Below are 19173 nucleotides of genomic sequence, written 5' to 3' on the forward strand. Positions count from 1 at the left end.
GGGCGAGGCGGCGGGGTTGATGGGGCGGCGCGGCCGGAGAAGGTCGCCGGCGCGGGGCGGCGGAGCTGCGCCGGCGAGGCGGAGGCGGCGGCGCGGCGATGTACTCCGGGCGCGGCGGCGGCGCGAGGTAGCGGACGAGGGCGGCGCGGGCGAGGCGGCTTTGGCCCGGGCGCGGCGCGAGCGGGCCGGCCACGGGCCCGGCGGGCTTCGGCGGCGAAGGGGAAGTGGGGCGGCGGCACGGCCAACGGGGCGGCGACACGTGGCAGCGGACACGGCGGGCGGACACGTCCGTCGGTGGGACTTGTGTCCGGCGCGCGCGAGGTGGCGGATCTAGGGTTTCGGGGGGAAGAGGAAGAAGAAAATGGAGGGGGTCTTTATATAGGCATAGAGGGAGCTAGGAGTGTCCAAATGAGGTGCGGTTTTCGGCCACGCGATCGTGATCGAACGCTCTAGGAGATGGAGAAGGGTTAGGTGGGTTTTGGGCCAACTTGGAGGGGTGTTGGGCTGCAACACACACGAGGCCTTTTCGGTTCCTCGGTTAACCGTTGGAGTATCAAACGAAGTCCAAATGGTACGAAACTTGACAGGCGGTCTAGCGGTAGTAACCCAAGGCCGCTTGGCAAGTCTCGGTCCAATCCGGAAATGTTTAATCCCCACACACGAAAGAAAGGTAGAAATGATCACCGGAGGAGAACGAAGCGCCGGAATGCAAAACGGACAACGGGGAAAAAGCTCGAATGCAAGAGACTAACACGTATGCAAATGCAATGCACATGATGACATGATATGAGATGCATGACAACGATAACAACACACGGAGACAAAGACCCGAACCCGAGAAAATAAAATAACTTAACGCCGGAAACGGCAAGAGTTGGAGTACAAATTGGGTAAGTTACATCCGGGGTGTTACAACACTCCACCACTACGAAAGGATCTCGTCCCGAGATCTAGGACTGAAAGAACGTCGGGTACTCAGAACGGAGGTGATCCTCGTGTTCCCAGGTAGCTTCACGGTCGGAATGGTGTGACCACTTGACTTTGAGGAATTTGATTGAGTTGTTGCGAGTCTTGCGTTCAATCTCTTCAAGGATAGCAACTGGTGTTGGAAATATGCCCTAGAGGCAATAATAAAAGTATTATTATTATATTTCTGTGATCATGATAATTGTCTTTATTCATGCTATAACTGTATTATCCGGAAATCGTAATACACGTGTGAATACATAGACCATAATATGTCCCTAGTAAGCCTCTAGTTGACTAGCTCGTTGATCAACAAATAGTCATGGTTTCCTGGCTATGGACATTGGATGTCATTGATAACAGGATCACATCATTAGGAGAATGATGTGATGGACAAGACCCAATCCTAAGCATAGTACAAAGATCGTGTAGTTCGTTTGCTAGAGCTTTTCCAATGTCAAGTATCTTTTCCTTTGACCATGAGATCGTGTAACTCCCGGATACCGTAGGAGTGCTTTGGGTGTATCAAACGTCACAACGTAACTGGGTGACTATAAAGGTGCATTACAGGTATCTCCGAAAGTGTCTGTTGGGTTGACACAGATCGAGACTGGGATTTGTCACTCCATATAACGGAGAGGTATCACTGGGCCCACTCGGTAATGCATCATCATTATGAGCTCAAAGTGACCAAGTGGTTGATCACGGGATCATGCATTACGGTACGAGTAAAGTGACTTGCCGGTAACGAGATTGAACAAGGTATTGGGATACCAACGATCGAGTCTCGGGCAAGTAACATACCGATTGACAAAGGGAATTGTATACGGGGTTGATTAATCCTCGACATCGTGGTTCATCCGATGAGATCATCGTGGAGCATGTGGGAGCCATCATGGGTATCCAGATCCCGCTGTTGGTTATTGACCGGAGAGTCGTCTCGGTCATGTCTGCTTGTCTCCCGAACCCGTAGGGTCTACACACTTAAGGTTCGGTGACGCTAGGGTTATGAAGATATGTATATGCAGTAATCTGAATGTTGTTCGGAGTCCCGGATGAGATCCCGGACGTCACGAGGAGTTCCGGAATGGTCCGGAGGTAAAGAATTATATATAGGAAGTGCTGTTTCGGGCATCGGGACAAGTTTCGGGGTTATCGGTATTGTACCGGGACCACCGGAGGGGTCCCGTGGGCCCACCGGGTGGGGCCACCTGTCCCGGGGGGCCACATGGGCTGTAGGGGGTGCGCCTTGGCCTACATGGGCCAAGGGCACCAGCCCTACTAGGCCCATGCGCCTAGGGTTTCCACCAAGGAGGAGTCCAAGTGGTGGAAGGCACCCCGAGGTGCCTTGGGGGGGAGGGAAACCCTCCCCTGGCCGCCGCACCTAGGAGATCAGATCTCCTAGGCTGCGCACCACCCCCCCTTGGCCCTCCTATATATAGTTGAGGAGAGGGAGGACTTCATACCACAGCCTTTGGTGCTTCCCTCTCTCCCCGTTACGTCTCTCTCTCGTAGTATAGGCGAAGCCCTGCTACTGTGACGCCCTGCATCCACCACCACGCCGTCGTGCTGCTGGATCTTCATCAACCTCTCCTCCCCCCTTGCTGGATCAAGAAAGGAGGAGACGTCATCCGTTCCGTAAGTGTGTTGAACGCGGAGGCACCGTCCGTTCGGTGCTTGATCATCGGTGATTTGAATCACGTCGTGTTCGACTACATCATCCCCGTTCTTTGAACGCTTCCGCTCGCGATCTACAAGGTACGTAGATGCATCCAATCACTCGTTGCTAGATGAACTCCTAGATGGATCTTGGTGAAACCGTAGGAAAATTTTTGTTTTCTGCAACGTTCCCCAACAACTGGGTGCTCATGATAGGAGAGATCTTCTTGGAGCTCAATGTCCTCGAAGTTGATGATGCGGTCAGGAGTCTTGAAGCACTTTCAGAGCTGAGAGACATGGAACACATCATGAACATTTGCAAAGTTTGAAGGAATCTCGAGTTGATAGGCGAGGTCGCCTCTCTTGCTGACAATCTTGAATGGTCCCACGTATCTGGGGGCAAGCTTCCCTTTGATACCGAAGTGACGAGTACCTTTCATAGGAGAGACGCGGAGGTAAACATGATCTCCGATCTCGAAAGCCAAATCACGGTGCTTACTATCATAGTAGCTCTTCTGACGGGATTGGGCTGCTTTGAGGTTATCTCGAATGACTTCGCACATTTCTTCTGCCTCTGTGATTAAGTCATTTCCCAAAAGCTGACGTTCACCGGTTTCAGACCAGTTGAGAGGGGTACGGAACTTCCTGCCATACAGAATTTCAAATGGGGCCTTGCCTGAACTTGCTTGAAAACTGTTATTGTAGGAGAATTCGGCATATGGAAGACAATCCTCCCATTTCATGCCGAAGGAGATCACACAAGCCCTGAGCATATCTTCAAGAATCTGGTTGACACGCTCGACTTGACCGCTAGTTTGAGGATGGAAAGTTGTGCTGAAGCGGATGTTGGTGCCCATGGCCTTCTGAAAAGAATCCCAAAACTTGGAGGTAAAGATGCTGCCACGGTCTGAAGAGATCACTTGAGGAATACCGTGCAGAGAGACAATTCGAGAGGTATAGAGTTCCGCCAATTGAGCTACAGTGATTGACTCTTTGATAGGCAGAAAGTGAGCCACTTTAGTGAGTTTGTCAATGACAACGAATATAGCATCATTGCCACGCTTGGACTTTGGAAACCCAGTCACGAAGTCCATCTCAATGTGGTCAAACTTCCATTCTGGAATGGCAAGAGGTTGGAGGAGACCGGCTGGCCTTTGGTGTTCTGCCTTCACTCTTCTGCAGACATCACACTCATTCACGAACTGAGCAATCTCGCGCTTCATTCGAGTCCACCAATAAGCCTGCTTAAGGTCCTGATACATCTTCGTGCTCCCAGGGTGGATGGAGAGAAGAGAATTGTGAGCCTCGTTCATGATCACTTTATGAAGGTCACCTTTGGGCACAACAATACGATCCTCGAAGAAGAGAGTATCCTTGTCATCAAGGCGGTAGCACTTGTACTTGGGTTGACTCTTGGCAATCCCAATCTTCACCATTTTCACCATAGCATCAAGAAGCTGGGCTTGGCGAATCTGGTCTTCTAAGGTAGGAGAGACTTGAAGGTTGGCGAGGAAACCTTGAGGAACAACTTGCAGATTAAGTTTGCGGAAAGCTTCACAAAGCTCGGGTTGATAAGGCTTGAGAATTAGACTGTTGCAGTAAGCCTTCCTGCTCAATGCGTCAGCAATCACATTGGCCTTTCCTGGAGTATACTCGATACTCGGATTATACTCTTGAATCATTTCGACCCATCAAGTCTGCCTGAGGTTGAGATTAGGCTGAGTGAAGATGTACTTGAGACTCTTGTGATCAGTGAAAATGTCCACGTTTCTTCCCAATAAGAGATGTCTCCAAGTCAAAAGAGCATGCACAACTGCCGCCAACTCGAGATCATGAGTGGGGTAGTTCTTCTCATTAGGCTTCAACTGGCGAGAGGTATAAGCAACAACTTTCTTCTCTTGCATCAATACTGCGCCAAGACCTTGGAGAGAGGCATCACAAAAGACCTCGTACCGCTTGGATTCATCAGGCGGAGTCAGAACTGGAGCAGTGATCAATTTCTCTTTCAAAGTGTTGAAAGCAATGTCACACTCCGGAGATCAAACGTACTTGACGTGCTTCTGGAGAAGATTTGAGAGAGGCTTCGCAATCTTAGAAAAGTTTTCAACGAATCTTCGACAGTAGCTTGCGAGACCGAGGAAGCTACGGAGTTGCTTCACGTTCTGAGGAGGTTCCCAATTCACAATTGCAGACACCTTCTCAGGATTCACGGCAATGCCCTTGGCAAAGATGATATGACCAAGATAAAGAACCTCATCGAGCCAAAATTCGCACTTGGAGAACTTGGCGTAGAACTGGTGTTCCCTCAGCTTGTCGAGTACCAAATGCAAGTGCTTGGCGTGATCTTCCTTGTTCTTCGAGAAAACTAGAATGTCGTTGAGATAGACCAAAACGAAGTCATTGGTGTAGGCGTTGAAGATGAAGTTCATCATACGAGAGAACGTCGGAGGAGCGTTGACGAGGCCAAAAGACATGATAGTGTATTCATATGAACCATAGCTTGTCCTGAAAGCCGTTTTGGGAATATCTTGCTCACGGATTCGAATCTGATGATAACCCATACGGAGATCAAGCTTGGAGAATACTTGGGCACCTTTGAGTTGTTCGAACAGCTCGTTGATGTTGGGAAGTGGGTATTTGTTCTTGATTGTCTTCTTGTTCAATGGACGGTAATCAACACAAAGTCGGTCCGTTCCATCCTTCTTCTTCACAAAAAGAACACCACAACCCCACGGAGAAGAACTAGGCCGGATGAGACCCATTGTTTCTTGAACATCGAGTTGCTTCTTCAGCTCCTTCAACTCTTCAGGTCCGAGCTTGTAAGGACGCTTGCACACACGTTCCGTGCTAGGCTCAAGATCGATGACGAATTCAACTGGCCGGTGCGGAGGCATTCCTGGAAGCTCTTCTGGGAAGACGTCTTGATATTGGCAAACGACTAGAATCTGCGAGATAGCATCCAGTTCACCCTTCTCATTGAGAGAAAACAGACGGATAGTATCATCACGAGCGGCAAAGACAATTACATCCTCAGACGAATGAGTCAATTGAATTTGCCTGGCTGCACAATCGAGATGCGCCTTGTGCTTAGTAAGCCAATCCATTCCGAGAATAAGATCAATATCCGAGTTACCAAGAACCATTGGGGAAGAAAGAAACTTGTAATCGCCCAACGTGATAGTAATATCCGGAGCCATCATTTTGGTGTTCATGAACAAACCCGGAGAAGAGACCGCTATCGGCTTAGGCAAATCAATAGTATGCACATCATGCATGGATGCAAAAGGCTTCGATAAAAAATATAAAGATGCAAAAAGAACTCTTGCGGGAATGTCATTAACAGGAAGGTTACCCATAATCACATCTGGCGAGTCCTCTGCCTGAGCTGCATTCAACAAGTTAACCTTGGCGGACTTGGTGTTATGCTTGACCATAGCTGTACTTGCCGATCTCACAGGAGGAGGAGGAGGGAGGCGCCTCTGGTTGAAACACTTGTTGGCATAGTGACCCTTCTGTTGGCACTTTTTGCACGTGACCTCTGAAAGCGGACGGTGGTACGGAGCACTCAATCTTGGAGCTTGAGACGAAGTCTTGTTCTGAAAGCCGGGGTTGGGGGGGTGGGAAGAACCACTGCCACCTTTGCTCTTCTGCTGATACGGCTGACGGAACGGAGGAGGAGGAAGCCAATACTTCTGCTGCTTGGCCACTTGAGTAGAGGAAGAAGGAGTAGTGTCTCTGACTCGCTTCTTGGAAGCATCACACCTCAGTTGAGCGGCCTCTTGCTTCAGTGCCATGTTGTAGAACTCATCGTATCTCAAGGGCTCAAAGAGAACAAGAGCTAGCTGGATTTCTTCTCTGAGACCACCCCTGAACTGGTATATCATGCTCTTCTCATTAGGGACATCCTGCTTGGCAAAGCAGGCGAGCTTCTGGAACAACTTGTTGTAGTCATAGACAGACAAAGAGCCTTGCTTCAGGTTGCGGAATTCCTCACGCTTGCTTTCAGTCACGCTCTGAGGGATGTGATGAGCTCGGAAATCTTGACGGAATTCATCCAAGGTAATCACACGTCCACCTCTGGAATCCTTGTACTACTGGAACCACTCTGCAGCTTGATCTTTGAGTTGGAAGGAAGCGAACTTGACGAAGTCCTCAGGCCTGACGTTACTGCACTCGAAATGCTTGCACAGATCCACAAGCCAATCGTCAGCATCGGTTGCCTCAACACAATTGCTGAAAGTCTTTGGCCCATTAGCAAGGAACTGGTTGAGTGTAGCAAAGTGATTCTGATTGTTGCCTTGGTTCCCTTGGTTGCCTTGATTGCGCTCTTGAAGAATTTGCATGATCAACTGCGTGTTTGCATTGGTTGCGGCCATCACAGCTTGCCATGCTTCCGGAGGAGGTGGAGGTGGTGGCGGATCTTGATTCTGATTCTGATTGGTGCTCTTAGCGGGAGCCATCCTGAAGAGGTTGACCACCGTTAGCACATAGACAGATAAAATGAAGCTGAATCCAACGGAATGAAAATTGCAACATATAGTCTTCACATCCGAACAAAATGAACGAATGCATTCCTCTTGAAATGGTCACATATCCATAAATTGAGAAGCCACTTAGAATTTAGGTAGAAGAAATAAAACAACAAGGTACGGATCAAGAACGAATAATCGGTAAGAAATCCCAATCTCAAACCAATATCCGTGGAAGAAGAACTAGAGCTACAAGAATTCCCACCTATGAAACTCCCGAACCTTTCCGATTATGCAATCAGGTGTTGGGGATACAGGGGAAGCATAATATCTCACCCAAACTAGCAAATCCTACATCCAGCTGTATCCATCCTTCAACACATAACCAAGAAAAACTTCGGAAACCATCTGCCTCAACCTTCGAAAAGAATCCGTTACACAAGTTATGGCGATACTCCTGAACTCCCGCCCCAGTACTGGGTGGCGTCGAGGTTATCTCACCAACGGACTGCATAAAAGAGATTTTCGATGTCGGCGTACTAAACTCAGGTATTCCAGAACTGCAACAATAAAATTATGACGATAACACCTCAGAGCTCAACTCCCTGGGACACTTCCACAAAACCCCTGACAGGAGGCACCAAGACAGTGTTCTCATCATAAAACCATCGCAACGATTCCAAGATACCCGCGTGATCCTAAAAAAAATTTAGTGAAATTTGAGAAGAGAAGAGTCAAAACTCTACGTCGGGATGCCTTACCAGAGCGATGAGGAGACTGGGAAGTAAAAAGAATTCCTAAACTCTCCGATATATAATTCCTAAATGACTCAAAACATTTTTCTAGACACAACTCGGCCGCTAAAAACGATCAAACAGTGGGGCTCCTAAGGTCGAGGAAGGCTCTGATTACCAACTTGTAACACCCTCGATGCGACTATATCTCCCACGTGTCGAGGCACGACTTAGAGGCATAATCCCATTGAAGGCATATGTCGCAAGTTAGGCAATCTTCACAAACATCCCATGTAATATAATTAATAAAAGGGGAGATAACATAGTTGGCTTACACTCGCCACGTCAATCAAGTACATAAATAACATTACATTATTCAAACACTCATGGCCCGACTACGGCGCCAAAATAAAAGACAACCCAACATGCGACACGGTCCCGATCACCCCAACTGGGCACCACTACTGATCATCAGGAAAAGAAACATAGTATCGTTGAGAGTCCTCGTCGAACTCCCACTTGAGCTCAAGCGCGCCATCTGGAGCTGTATCATCAGGCCCTGCATCTGGTGTAATAGTAATATGTGAGCCACAGGGACTCAGCAATCTCGCACCCTCGCGATCAAGACTATTTAAGCTTAATAGGTAAGGCAAGGTAAATATATGTGGAGCTGCAGCAAGCGACTAGCATATGTGGTGGCTATCCTATTCGCAAAAGAGAGCGAGAAGAGAAGGCAAGGCGCGAACGCATAACTAAAGAGGGCAGTCCTGCGGCAAACATTACTCCAACACCGTGTCCACTTCCCGGACTCCGCCGAGAAGAGGCCATCACGGTAACTCACACAGTTTGATTCATTTTAATTAAGTTAATGTTTAAGTTATCTACAACCGGACATTAACAAATTCCCATCTGCCCATAACCGCGGGCACGGCTTTCAAAAGTTCAAATCCCTGTAGGGGAGTCCCAACTTAGCCCATGACAAGCTCTCACGGTCAACGACGGAATACACCTCCTCCCGAGACGTTCCGATCAGACTCGGTACCTCGGTTCTTCAAGACACTTCGACAGGTTAAAACTAGACCAGCAACACCACCCAGATGTGCCGACAAATCCCGATAGGAGCTGCACATATCTCGTTCTCAGGGCACACCGGATGAGAAAGACGTCGGGTAGGCCAGCCCAGAGTTGCCCCTGGTAGCCCCGAACATCGCTCGGTTGGACCAACACTCAGAGGAGCACTGGCTCGGGGGGGCTTAAAATAAGATAACCCTCGGGCTCCGGAAACCCAAGGGAAAAAGGCTAGGTGGCAAATGGTAAAACCAAGGTTGGGCATTGCTGGAAAAGCTTTAATCAAGGCGAAACATCAAGGGGTTCCCATTATAACCCAACCACGTAAGGAACGCAAAATCCGGGAACATAACACTGATATGACGGAAACTATGGCGGCAAGAGTGGAACAAGACACTAGGCGAGAGGCCGAGCCTTCCACCCTTTACCAAGTATATAGATGCATTAAGATAACATGGCAATATAATGATATCCCAACAAGTAAATAATGTTCCAACAAGGAACGGTCTCCAATCTTCACCTACAACTAGCAACGCTATAAGAGGGGCTGAGCAAAGCGGTAACATAGCCAATCAACGGTTTGCTAGGACATGGTGGGTTAGAGGTTTGACATGGCAATCTGGGAGGCTTGAAAGCAAGTGGTAGGCATCGTAGCATGGCATAGCAAAAGAGCGAGCAATCTAGCACAGCAAAGATAGTAGTGATTTCAAGGGTATGATCATCTTGCCTGCAAAGTTGTCAGAGTTGCCTGGATCCTCGAAAGCAAACTCAACGGGCTCCTCTTTAGCGAACTCGTCTCCCGGCTCTACCCAAACAAGACAAACAAGCAACAAGGACACAATCAACCACGTGCAAGGATCAAACAAAATGATGCAAGCATGGTATGCTATGCGGGATGCATATGCAAGATATGACAGGAAATGCAAGAACCTGGCCTCAACTTGGAAAACCAAGTGTGCCACTGGAAAGATGAGATGAAATCGCTTGAAAACGATATAAAGATCACCGGAATCGGAGTTACGGTTTGTAATTGGCAAGCGATTCAAATATGACCCCGATCTGCGATTTACAGCAAGTAGCCATCTAAATGCAATGAGATGAACATGCTACAGCACCCAAACATGGCAACAAAATACATGGCAGGGATGCATTCAAGATTCTTAACAGAAGTCTAGCACTGAGCTACGGCCAATTCATCCATTAACAGGTTCAAACAAGCATGGCAAAAATGCATATGGTAAACAGATCTCAGACTTAGTGAAATTAACACTTGTCTGGAATTTCAGATCAGATAGCACTCTTCGGAGCAACAAAACTACATGCTACAGGACCTGAACATGACAAAGTAAAGCATGGCATGGAGCTACTCAAAGAGCTTAACAAAAGTCCCTTAGTGACCTTGAGCCAAAAGGGATCACAAAATACATTTGCAAGCATGTGAACATAGCAAAAACATAATCAGTTTTCAGACTTAGTGAAAACTGGGGCATGCTGAAAACATAACTCAAGTAGGCATGTTTACGAGCTCGATGCACTCACTACGGAGCAAGTCATGACAAGCTAAGCATACATCCATCAAGAATACACAAAATGCAAGCTAGACATGGCAAGAACAATACCATAGCATGCACGGATCAACTATAACATCATCGGCAAAATTGCAAACAAGTTGACAATCTGCCCAGATTCACAAAGTAGCAAAAGTAGAGCTCGATTGACTCAAGCTAGGGTGCTCCATAATTGCAAACAAAGACATGGATGGATAGAGCACTACAAGATTAACAAAACATCCTTACTGACCATCCTCAAAAGAGGCACGGATCACTAGGAAACAACATGAACATATGGCATCATGAACTAAACAGCTCAAGGACTTAGTGGAAATGTTAAGTCCCTGAAAACAGAATTACCAAGTGCCTCACTTTGCAAGCTTGTGCTAGTCATCGCACACATCACAAAAACACATGGGTTGCACCTCTAGAAAGATGACAAAACCCTTAACAAAACATATGTAGAGCATCAGGGCATATCATGCACACAACAATCATGGCAAAAATGACAAATGTCTAAATGGAGTAGCAGATCTGACAAATATCTCAAGTAGCCTTCTTCTAACAGCATTTCGAGCATCAAGATGAACTCAAATGAAAATGATGCAATGGAATGAAATGATGTAATCTCTGAGACGAACATTTTGATATGCTATATGCCCAAATCGGAGCTACAGATGCAAAGATACGATGCCATGAACAGGAGCATATGGACTAGGAAATTCCGGGGACTTAGGCAAAAAATTAGGTCAACCCTGATATTTTTAGATCTGAATCGGGGGCACGCGGATCGAGGTGGCCGGACTCTCGCCAGAGTAGGAGGGAGAGGCCGGCCGGGGCTTGCCGGCGAGGGCGCGGGGCCGCGGGGTCGACGCGGGATCCGCCGGCGACGAGGAGGGCGAGGCGGCGGGGTTGATGGGGCGGCGCGGCCGGAGAAGGTCACCGGCGCGGGGCGGCGGAGCTGCGCCGGCGAGGCAGAGGCGGCGGCGCGGCGATGTACTCCGGGCGCGGCGGCGGCGCGAGGTAGCAGACGAGGGCGGCGCGGGCGAGGCGGCTCTGGCCCGGGCGTGGCGCGAGCGGGCCGGCCACGGGCCCGGCGGGCTTCGGCGGCAAAGGGGAAGTGGGGCGGCGGCACGGCCAACGGGGCGGCGACACGTGGCAGCGGACACGGCGGGCGGACACGTCCGTCGGTGGGACTTGTGTCCGGCGCGCGCGAGGTGGCGGATCTAGGGTTTCGGGGGGAAGAGGAAGAAGAAAACAGAGGGGGTCTTTATATAGGCATAGAGGGAGCTAGGAGTGTTCAAATGAGGTGCGGTTTTCGGCCACGCGATCGTGATCGAACGCTCTAGGAGATGGAGAAGGGTTAGGTAGGTTTTGGGCCAACTTGTAGGGGTGTTGGGCTGCAACACACACGAGGCCTTTTCGGTCCCTCGGTTAACCGTTGGAGTATCAAACGAAGTCCAAATGGTACGAAACTTGACAGGCGGTCTACCGGTAGTAACCCAAGGCCGCTTGGCAAGTCTCGGTCCAATCCGGAAATGTTTAATCCCCACACATGAAAGAAAGGTAGAAATGATCACCGGAGGAGAACGAAGCGCCGGAGTGCAAAACGGACAACGGGGAAAAAGCTCGAATGCAAGAGACGAACACGTATGCAAATGCAATGCACATGATGACATGATATGAGATGCATGACAACGATAACAACACACGGAGACAAAGACCCGAACCCGAGAAAATAAAATAACTTAACGCCGGAAACGGCAAGAGTTGGAATACAAATTGGGTAAGTTACATCCGGGGTGTTACATCATGGCACTCGGGCCCTAGTGACAAGCATTAAGCATAGCAAAGTCATAGCAACACCAATCTCAGAACATAGTGGATACTAGGGATCAAACCCTAACAAAACTAACTCGATTACATGACAGATCCCATCCAATCCATCACCGTCCAGCAAGCCTACGATGGAATTACTCACGCACGGCGGTGAGCATCATGAAATTGGTGATGGAGGATGGTTGATGATGACGATGGCGACGGATTCCCCTCTCTGGAGCCCCAAACGGACTCCAGATCAGCCCTCCCGAGAGGTTTTAGGGCTTGGCGGCGACCCCGTATCGTAAAACGCGATGAATCCTTCTCTCTGATTTTTTTCTCCCCGAAACACAATATATAGAGTTGGAGTTGAAGTCAGAGGAGCTCCAGGGGGCCCACGAGGTAGGGGCGCTCCCCCACCCTAGTGGAAAGGTGGTGGGCCCCCTGGCCTTCATCTTTTGCAGGTGTTTTTTATATTTTCCAAAAAGTTGCTTCGTGAAGTTTCAGGTCATTCCGAGAACTTTTGTTTCTGCACATAAATAACACCATGGTAATTCTGCTGAAAAGAACGTCAGTCCGGGTTAGTTCCATTCAAATCATGCAAGTTAGAGTCCAAAACAAGGGCAAAAGTTGGAAAAGTAGATACGACGGAGACGTATCATAGTCCAACAAGTTTCCCCTGTGCCTGGGCCTGATTTGTGGCCAAAGACTAGAACCCCTGACATTGAACCACCAGTGTTCAAAGAAAAGCCGGGAAACAAAGAGACAAAGAGGAGAAAGAGCAAGTTTGAAAAGCCAACTCCAAAGGATACATCTAGGATGGCAACTTTCACTAGTAGCAATTGCAATAGGACTGGGCATAGATACACTAGTTGCAAGCAAGCTCTTAAACCAGCCCTAGCTATGAGAATGAACCAGCACCAGGTAACTACTGTTGTAGGTTTTTGTATAATTTCACATACTAGTTTCTAACATTTGTATGTTGTAATTGCAGGAAAACAGGAGAGATGATACACTCAGAACTGTATCTGCTCCTGCTCCCATGCCACCAAGGAGAAGTGTTCCTTCTGCTCCTGCTGCTGCTCAAACTGCAGCTCCAGCTCCACCAGCTCCAAGGGCTCCAAGGGCAGCAAGGAGAGCTCCTTCTGCTCCTGCTTTAGCTCCCAGTGCACCAAGGAGAGCTCCTTCTGCTCCTGCTGCAGCTGCAGCTCCTCCTGCTACAAGGGCAACAAAGAAAGCTAAAACTACAAGGACTGCAACTTCTACTGGTGGTGCTGGTCCAAGTTCTTCTACTGCTGGTGCTGGTCCAAGTTATTCTACTGCTGCTGCTAGGCCAAGAGGAAGAGACAAGTTCATCCCCCCAAGAATTGCAGGTAGTGGAAGAGTGAGGAAGCCATCCTTTAAGATGTCTGAATGGTTCAACTGTTCTCAGGAGAGCAGGTGAAGTTGTGTTAATTTGTGGTGAGCTAATGATGTTCAAAACATCTGCATTTTGGTTGTGATGACACCTTTCATGTAAGGTACCTAGTGGACTTGTTGGGCTGTGATGAAAACTTGTGTTGCTTCTGGTTAGCTATTGATGTTCTAAACATCTTTATTCTGGTTGTGATGAGTACTTTCATGTAAGGTACCTAGTGCACTTCTTGGGCTGTGATGAAAACTTGGAGTTGCTTCTGGTTAGTTGTTCATGTTCAAAACATCTTTATTTTGGTTGGGTACTTTATGGTTAGCTATGGCTCCTATTTTTCTTATTGTTTGCTAATAAGTGTGATGAATGTGGCTACTACTGTGATCCAAGATAAGCTAATTCCATCATCTAGGGTGCCTTGACATCGACGGTATCCAAGATAACCTAATCCCATCATCTAGGGTGCCTCGACGTCGACGGTATCCAAGATAACATAATTGGATCATCTAGGGTGCCTCGACATCGACGGTATCCAAGATAACCTAATTGGATCATCTAGGGTGCCTCAACGTCGACGGTATCCAAGATAACCTAATTGGATCATCTAGGGTGCCTCGACGTCGACGGTATCCAAGATAACCTAATTGGATCATCTAGGGTGCCTCGACGTCGACGGTATCCAAGATAACCTAATTTGATCATCTAGGGTGCCTCGACATCGACGGTATCCAAGATAACCTAATTGGATCATCTAGGGTGCCTCGACGTCGACGGTATCCAAGATAACCTAATTTGATCATCTAGGGTGCCTCGACGTCGACGGTATCCAAGATAACCTATTCCATCATCTAGGGTGCCTCGACGTCGACGGTATCCAAGATATCCTCATTCCATCATCTAGGGTGCCTCGACGTCGACGGTATCCAACATATCCTCATTCCATCATTTAGGGTGCCTCGACGTCGACGGTATCCAACATAACCTCATTTGATCATCTAGGGTGCCAAATGTGATAACAAACCAAGTAAGTCACTAACATAGTTAACATCATGACACCATGCATAGTTAACATCATACTTAACAACATAGTTAACATCATGACACCATACTTCAAAGCTTACAAGACATAGTTCAAGACTACACCCTACTTCAAATACTACAAACTGCCACTGGTTCACACATTACAAGCCATAGTTCAATGCTTGAAACTTAAGATAATGACCCACATGGTCAGATTACAAATCACTCTTCATCACAAATATCCTTGATGTCCTTCAGCTTTCTCTTGTTCTTGTCACTAGCTTTCACAAGATCACCAATGTGAAACTCCAAATTCCTCCTCTCGGTGCTTAACTTTTCCTTCTCCTTCAAATGAGCAAACTTCAGATTCCTAATCACATTACCTTGGGCAACATGAATGCTCTTCAACTGGTCAACCTTTTGCTTCTGTTCTTTGTTCTCAGCATCCATTGCACCCAGCTGTTCCTTCAAAGCTGACATTTTTTTGTCCAAAGGAGGAGTGATCTCCTCATGTTCACCTTGTTGGACTTCATTTTCCTTGGGAATATTGTCCTGGGTATCAAGTAGGTTGTTCACATCCTCAACAAGCTTCTCATAAGTCTCCTGTAGCTTGTTCTTCTGTGATGTGAGATTGTGGACAGGTGATGAATGTTCCACACATGCCATCCTATTAGCACGCTGGCAATCCTCATACATAAGCCATAGTTTGTGAAGAGCATTCTGCGGATGCTCTGGCCACTCCTCATCTACCCATTGAACAACACCACAACTGCTTGCTTCCTGCAAAACAACAAGTACAAATGCATTTACTTCCTTTTGCACTTCACTTCTATTCAATTCAGTTCAAAACAACTATAGTATAGTGCACATGCACAATTCAGCACAATTCTGAATTTATATCTGAATTTTTAACAGCATAGTAGACTGAATTTACTTCATTTATACCTTAATTTTTAACAACACAATTCAGTTCAATTCATTTACTTCATTTATATCTATGAACAATGCACATCACTTAGTCACTCAGTCACTATGGTATGGTACATGACAGTATCTTTAACTAAACTACTGGGTGAACAGTGAACATGAACAATGAACAGTGAACATGAACAATAAATAGTGCATACGAACAATTTATAGTTTCTTCACAGGTTTTTTCTAGCACTCACATCACTCATTCCACAGGCAATGAACCTCCTCCCAGTGCTAATCCCTTCGAAGCAAACATGCCTCTTCGCCGGCTGGCCATGCTCACACATCACCATCACCTCATCGTCAACACCGGAGTAGTTCGGGTCCTTGATTGTAGCCGGGATCTAGATCAACAAAACAAACGCACAAAATTCATCTCATGGGTTCAAATCAAGCATGAAAAACAAAATCCCCAAATCAAAACCCTAGCTCAAAGAACTATATGGAAGCAGTACACATCACTGACCTTGATAGGGGAGCCGCCTGAAGAGTACTCGTAGCCCGATTCCTCGCTGGCATCGCTCCACGAAACCATGGCGGACGGCGGCGAGCTAGCTTCTCACCGACGGCGACCAGAGCCAGAGAGAGGGGGGAAACAGAGGAGAGGGGCGAGAAAGAGAGGGTGCGGGGGTCTGTCTGGCGAGCACCGACAGGACCGACCGGCGCGACGTCTTGACCGCTTTGGTCCTAACGGCGCTGTTTGCCTGTCCGTCATGCCACATCAGCGTTTTCGGGGCCCACCTGTCGGAAAAGAGATCAAACGAGGCTAAACGGCTGTTCAATGCTTTTTGCAACAAGTTAAAAGATTTTACGGTGTTTTTTGCAACAGATTAACGAGTTGGTAGTTTCCTGCAAACCTAGCCACAAATGTGGTGGTTTCTTGCAATTGACTCTGGTGGTGGTCATAAATGTTCTTCTCCGGATTCGACGGAAGGCATGCAGTGGAATACTCTCCAAGGAAATCGATGGTTGGCATGGACCAGATGCACCTCCATCCTTTCATTCTGATTGTACACTATAATTTGGCGCAACAATTATAATTTATAGTTTTAATAGTGAGCTATCATCCATGGGTTGTATAAATGGTAGATCAATTGAAGACATTAACATTACTCAGTTAGTAGGTCACAAAGTACGAAGAAAATGATTTGAATAGATAAAGCATATAACCTTGCTTCAGATATAAACGTTTTCAGCATTCATGCATCAGATACACCTTGCTTCCACCCAATCTCACACTTACATTTTGAGACTGAACACATGTATCATCAGAATACTAAACGCTCATTGCACTGTACTAGAAAAAAAATACATGTAACAAAACTGTTTAAAGAAACAAAATGATGCACGCCATATATTTATTTTTACCCCTGACATTGCAACCTGCGTAAATCCCAAACAAAAGGTGAATCTGATCCGCTGTGCAATCAATTCAGAACTGGATAATCACTGTCGAACATACCACTAACTGAATGCCTAGCTGCAAACCAAAAGAAGTAAAAGGGCGTGATTACTGAGATACTCTAGCTAATAAGAAGTTAGGCATTAATAGATTAAAATAAGCCATTAAGTCTATGAGATTATGCTACCATCCATCAGCTGGTCCGGAGGGGCGTGTCATATAAGATGCACCAATTACTGCTTATGTCGCAGAAGTTGCACCATTACAGCTGCCATCAAAGACTGCAATCCAGACTAATAGTTAATGAGAGATCTGGATTGCCCCTTATTAGTTTCAAGGTGTTTGATCTTTTCCCCTCCTCCAATGTGGAGATTTCAAGCTTTAGGGTCTCATTCATCTCCCTTTGACTGGGTGGACTCACCGAAAACCCACTCTGCTCGCCGGAGCAGATCAAACTCGAAGGGGAAAATAACAGACAGTTAACTGAAGAAAGAACAGAGCACTCACAAACAGTTATCTATTTTTCGGAGTGGTTTGGCTTCACCAGGCCCTCCGCTCTTTCTCAACCTGTTGACAATGCAACAGTTCCACAGGACATGCATTGCTGCATAGTGCACACCCATTGACCCATACCACTCAACATCGGCTACAACTTTGCTGATGGCTGACGTTTGAGGAATGAAATGGATAGCCTAGACAGGAGTCTTTTTTTATGATCATATCAGGAAATCATGTTTTGTCATCTTTACCAAGAAACCTGTCGAATTCGGGATAGGCAATTTATTTGATGCACATATGCATCCAAAAGCAGGCTTAATATTTGCCAGCAATAGTTAGTCTCTATGCAACAAGGTATGCCAGCAGGCACAAAGACAAACAAAAAAACACTCTTGGTTTCTCCGGCAATCCCTCCCCAACAAGGTAAGCTGTTTAATTATAAATTGCGAGTCCTCACCGGTCACCACCTCCATGACAAGAGCAAAGCTCCATAGCATTCTGTATATATATCCTCCCTAAGCTAGCACCCAAACATCATCAAGAAGCTTCACGACACCGATTCAATGGCATCCAACTCCTACCCCTTGTTGTTGGTGCTGCTGGCACTCTCGGCCCCGCTGGCCGTCTTTGCCGGCGACCCAGACATCCTGGCCGACTTCGTCGTCCCAGCAAGCATCAACCCGACGAACATCACCGGTGACTTCTTCACTTACACCGGCTTCCGCGACATAAGCACGCCGGTGTACGGTTTCACCTTGACCAAGGCCACTATGATGGAGTTCCCAGCCCTGAACGGTCAGAGCGTGTCCTACGCCATGCTCACATTCCCCCCGGGCTCCGTCAACCCCACGCACACCCACCCACGCGCCTCCGAGCTGCTGATCATCGCCCATGGCGCGCTCTCCGTTGGGTTCATCGACACCGCCAACAGGCTCTACACCCAGGACCTGGGCCCAGGCGACATGTTCGTGTTCCCCAAGGGGACGGTGCACTACCAGTTCAACCAAGGGAACAGCACCGCCACGGCGCTCTCCGCATTCGGGAGCGCCACGCCTGGGCTCGTGTCTGTTCCCCTCGCTGTGTTTGATACCGGCATCGACAACGCCGTCCTCGCCAAGTCGTTCAAGACTGACGAGGCGACCATCCAGAAGCTCAAGGCAGGCCTGGCTTTCCGGTGCTGTTAACTAATCGCTTGATACCTGCCTACCATGCTGTGTTCTGAGTTTGGGATTTATATAATTCCAGACCCCTGCAAAACTGCAACAACCAAATATAGGTAAATAAAAGGCAAAGTGGGTGATCTTACTGAAAATAAGGTTTATTATATCAGACAACCAAACCGATTTAGTACTGTAGTACACACCACGTCTTTGTCCAGATACATTCTGGACTGGGTTCATGTGAAATGAAAATTGATTTGATATGGAATTGGACTTTAGAAATACAATTGCATGGGCCAAAGAAAAGCAGGTCACCTCTTTTAACCGAAGAAAATACCAGTTCATTATAAGCTGACGAAACTTCCAAAGGCTTTGATCTGACAGTAACTGCAATTTTCAAATAAAAGTGTATGACAGAAAGATTTCCAAACCAGTGTGTTATCCCTTCT

The 19173-nt window shown here is 47.5% G+C and overlaps 1 protein-coding gene across 1 annotated transcript; it reads left to right on the forward strand.

Moving 5' to 3' along the window:
* Positions 1 to 17348: 17348 nt before the first annotated feature.
* On the forward strand, positions 17349 to 18785 carry LOC125544988 (putative germin-like protein 9-2). The gene has a single exon (XM_048708843.1). It carries the CDS (start codon positions 18128 to 18130, stop codon positions 18746 to 18748), a length of 621 nt encoding a protein of 206 aa, XP_048564800.1. The 5' UTR covers positions 17349 to 18127; the 3' UTR covers positions 18749 to 18785.
* Positions 18786 to 19173: the final 388 nt, after the last annotated feature.

The sequence above is a fragment of the Triticum urartu genome, chromosome 1 (assembly GCF_003073215.2).
Source record: "Triticum urartu cultivar G1812 chromosome 1, Tu2.1, whole genome shotgun sequence".
Taxonomy (NCBI): Eukaryota; Viridiplantae; Streptophyta; class Magnoliopsida; order Poales; family Poaceae; genus Triticum; species Triticum urartu.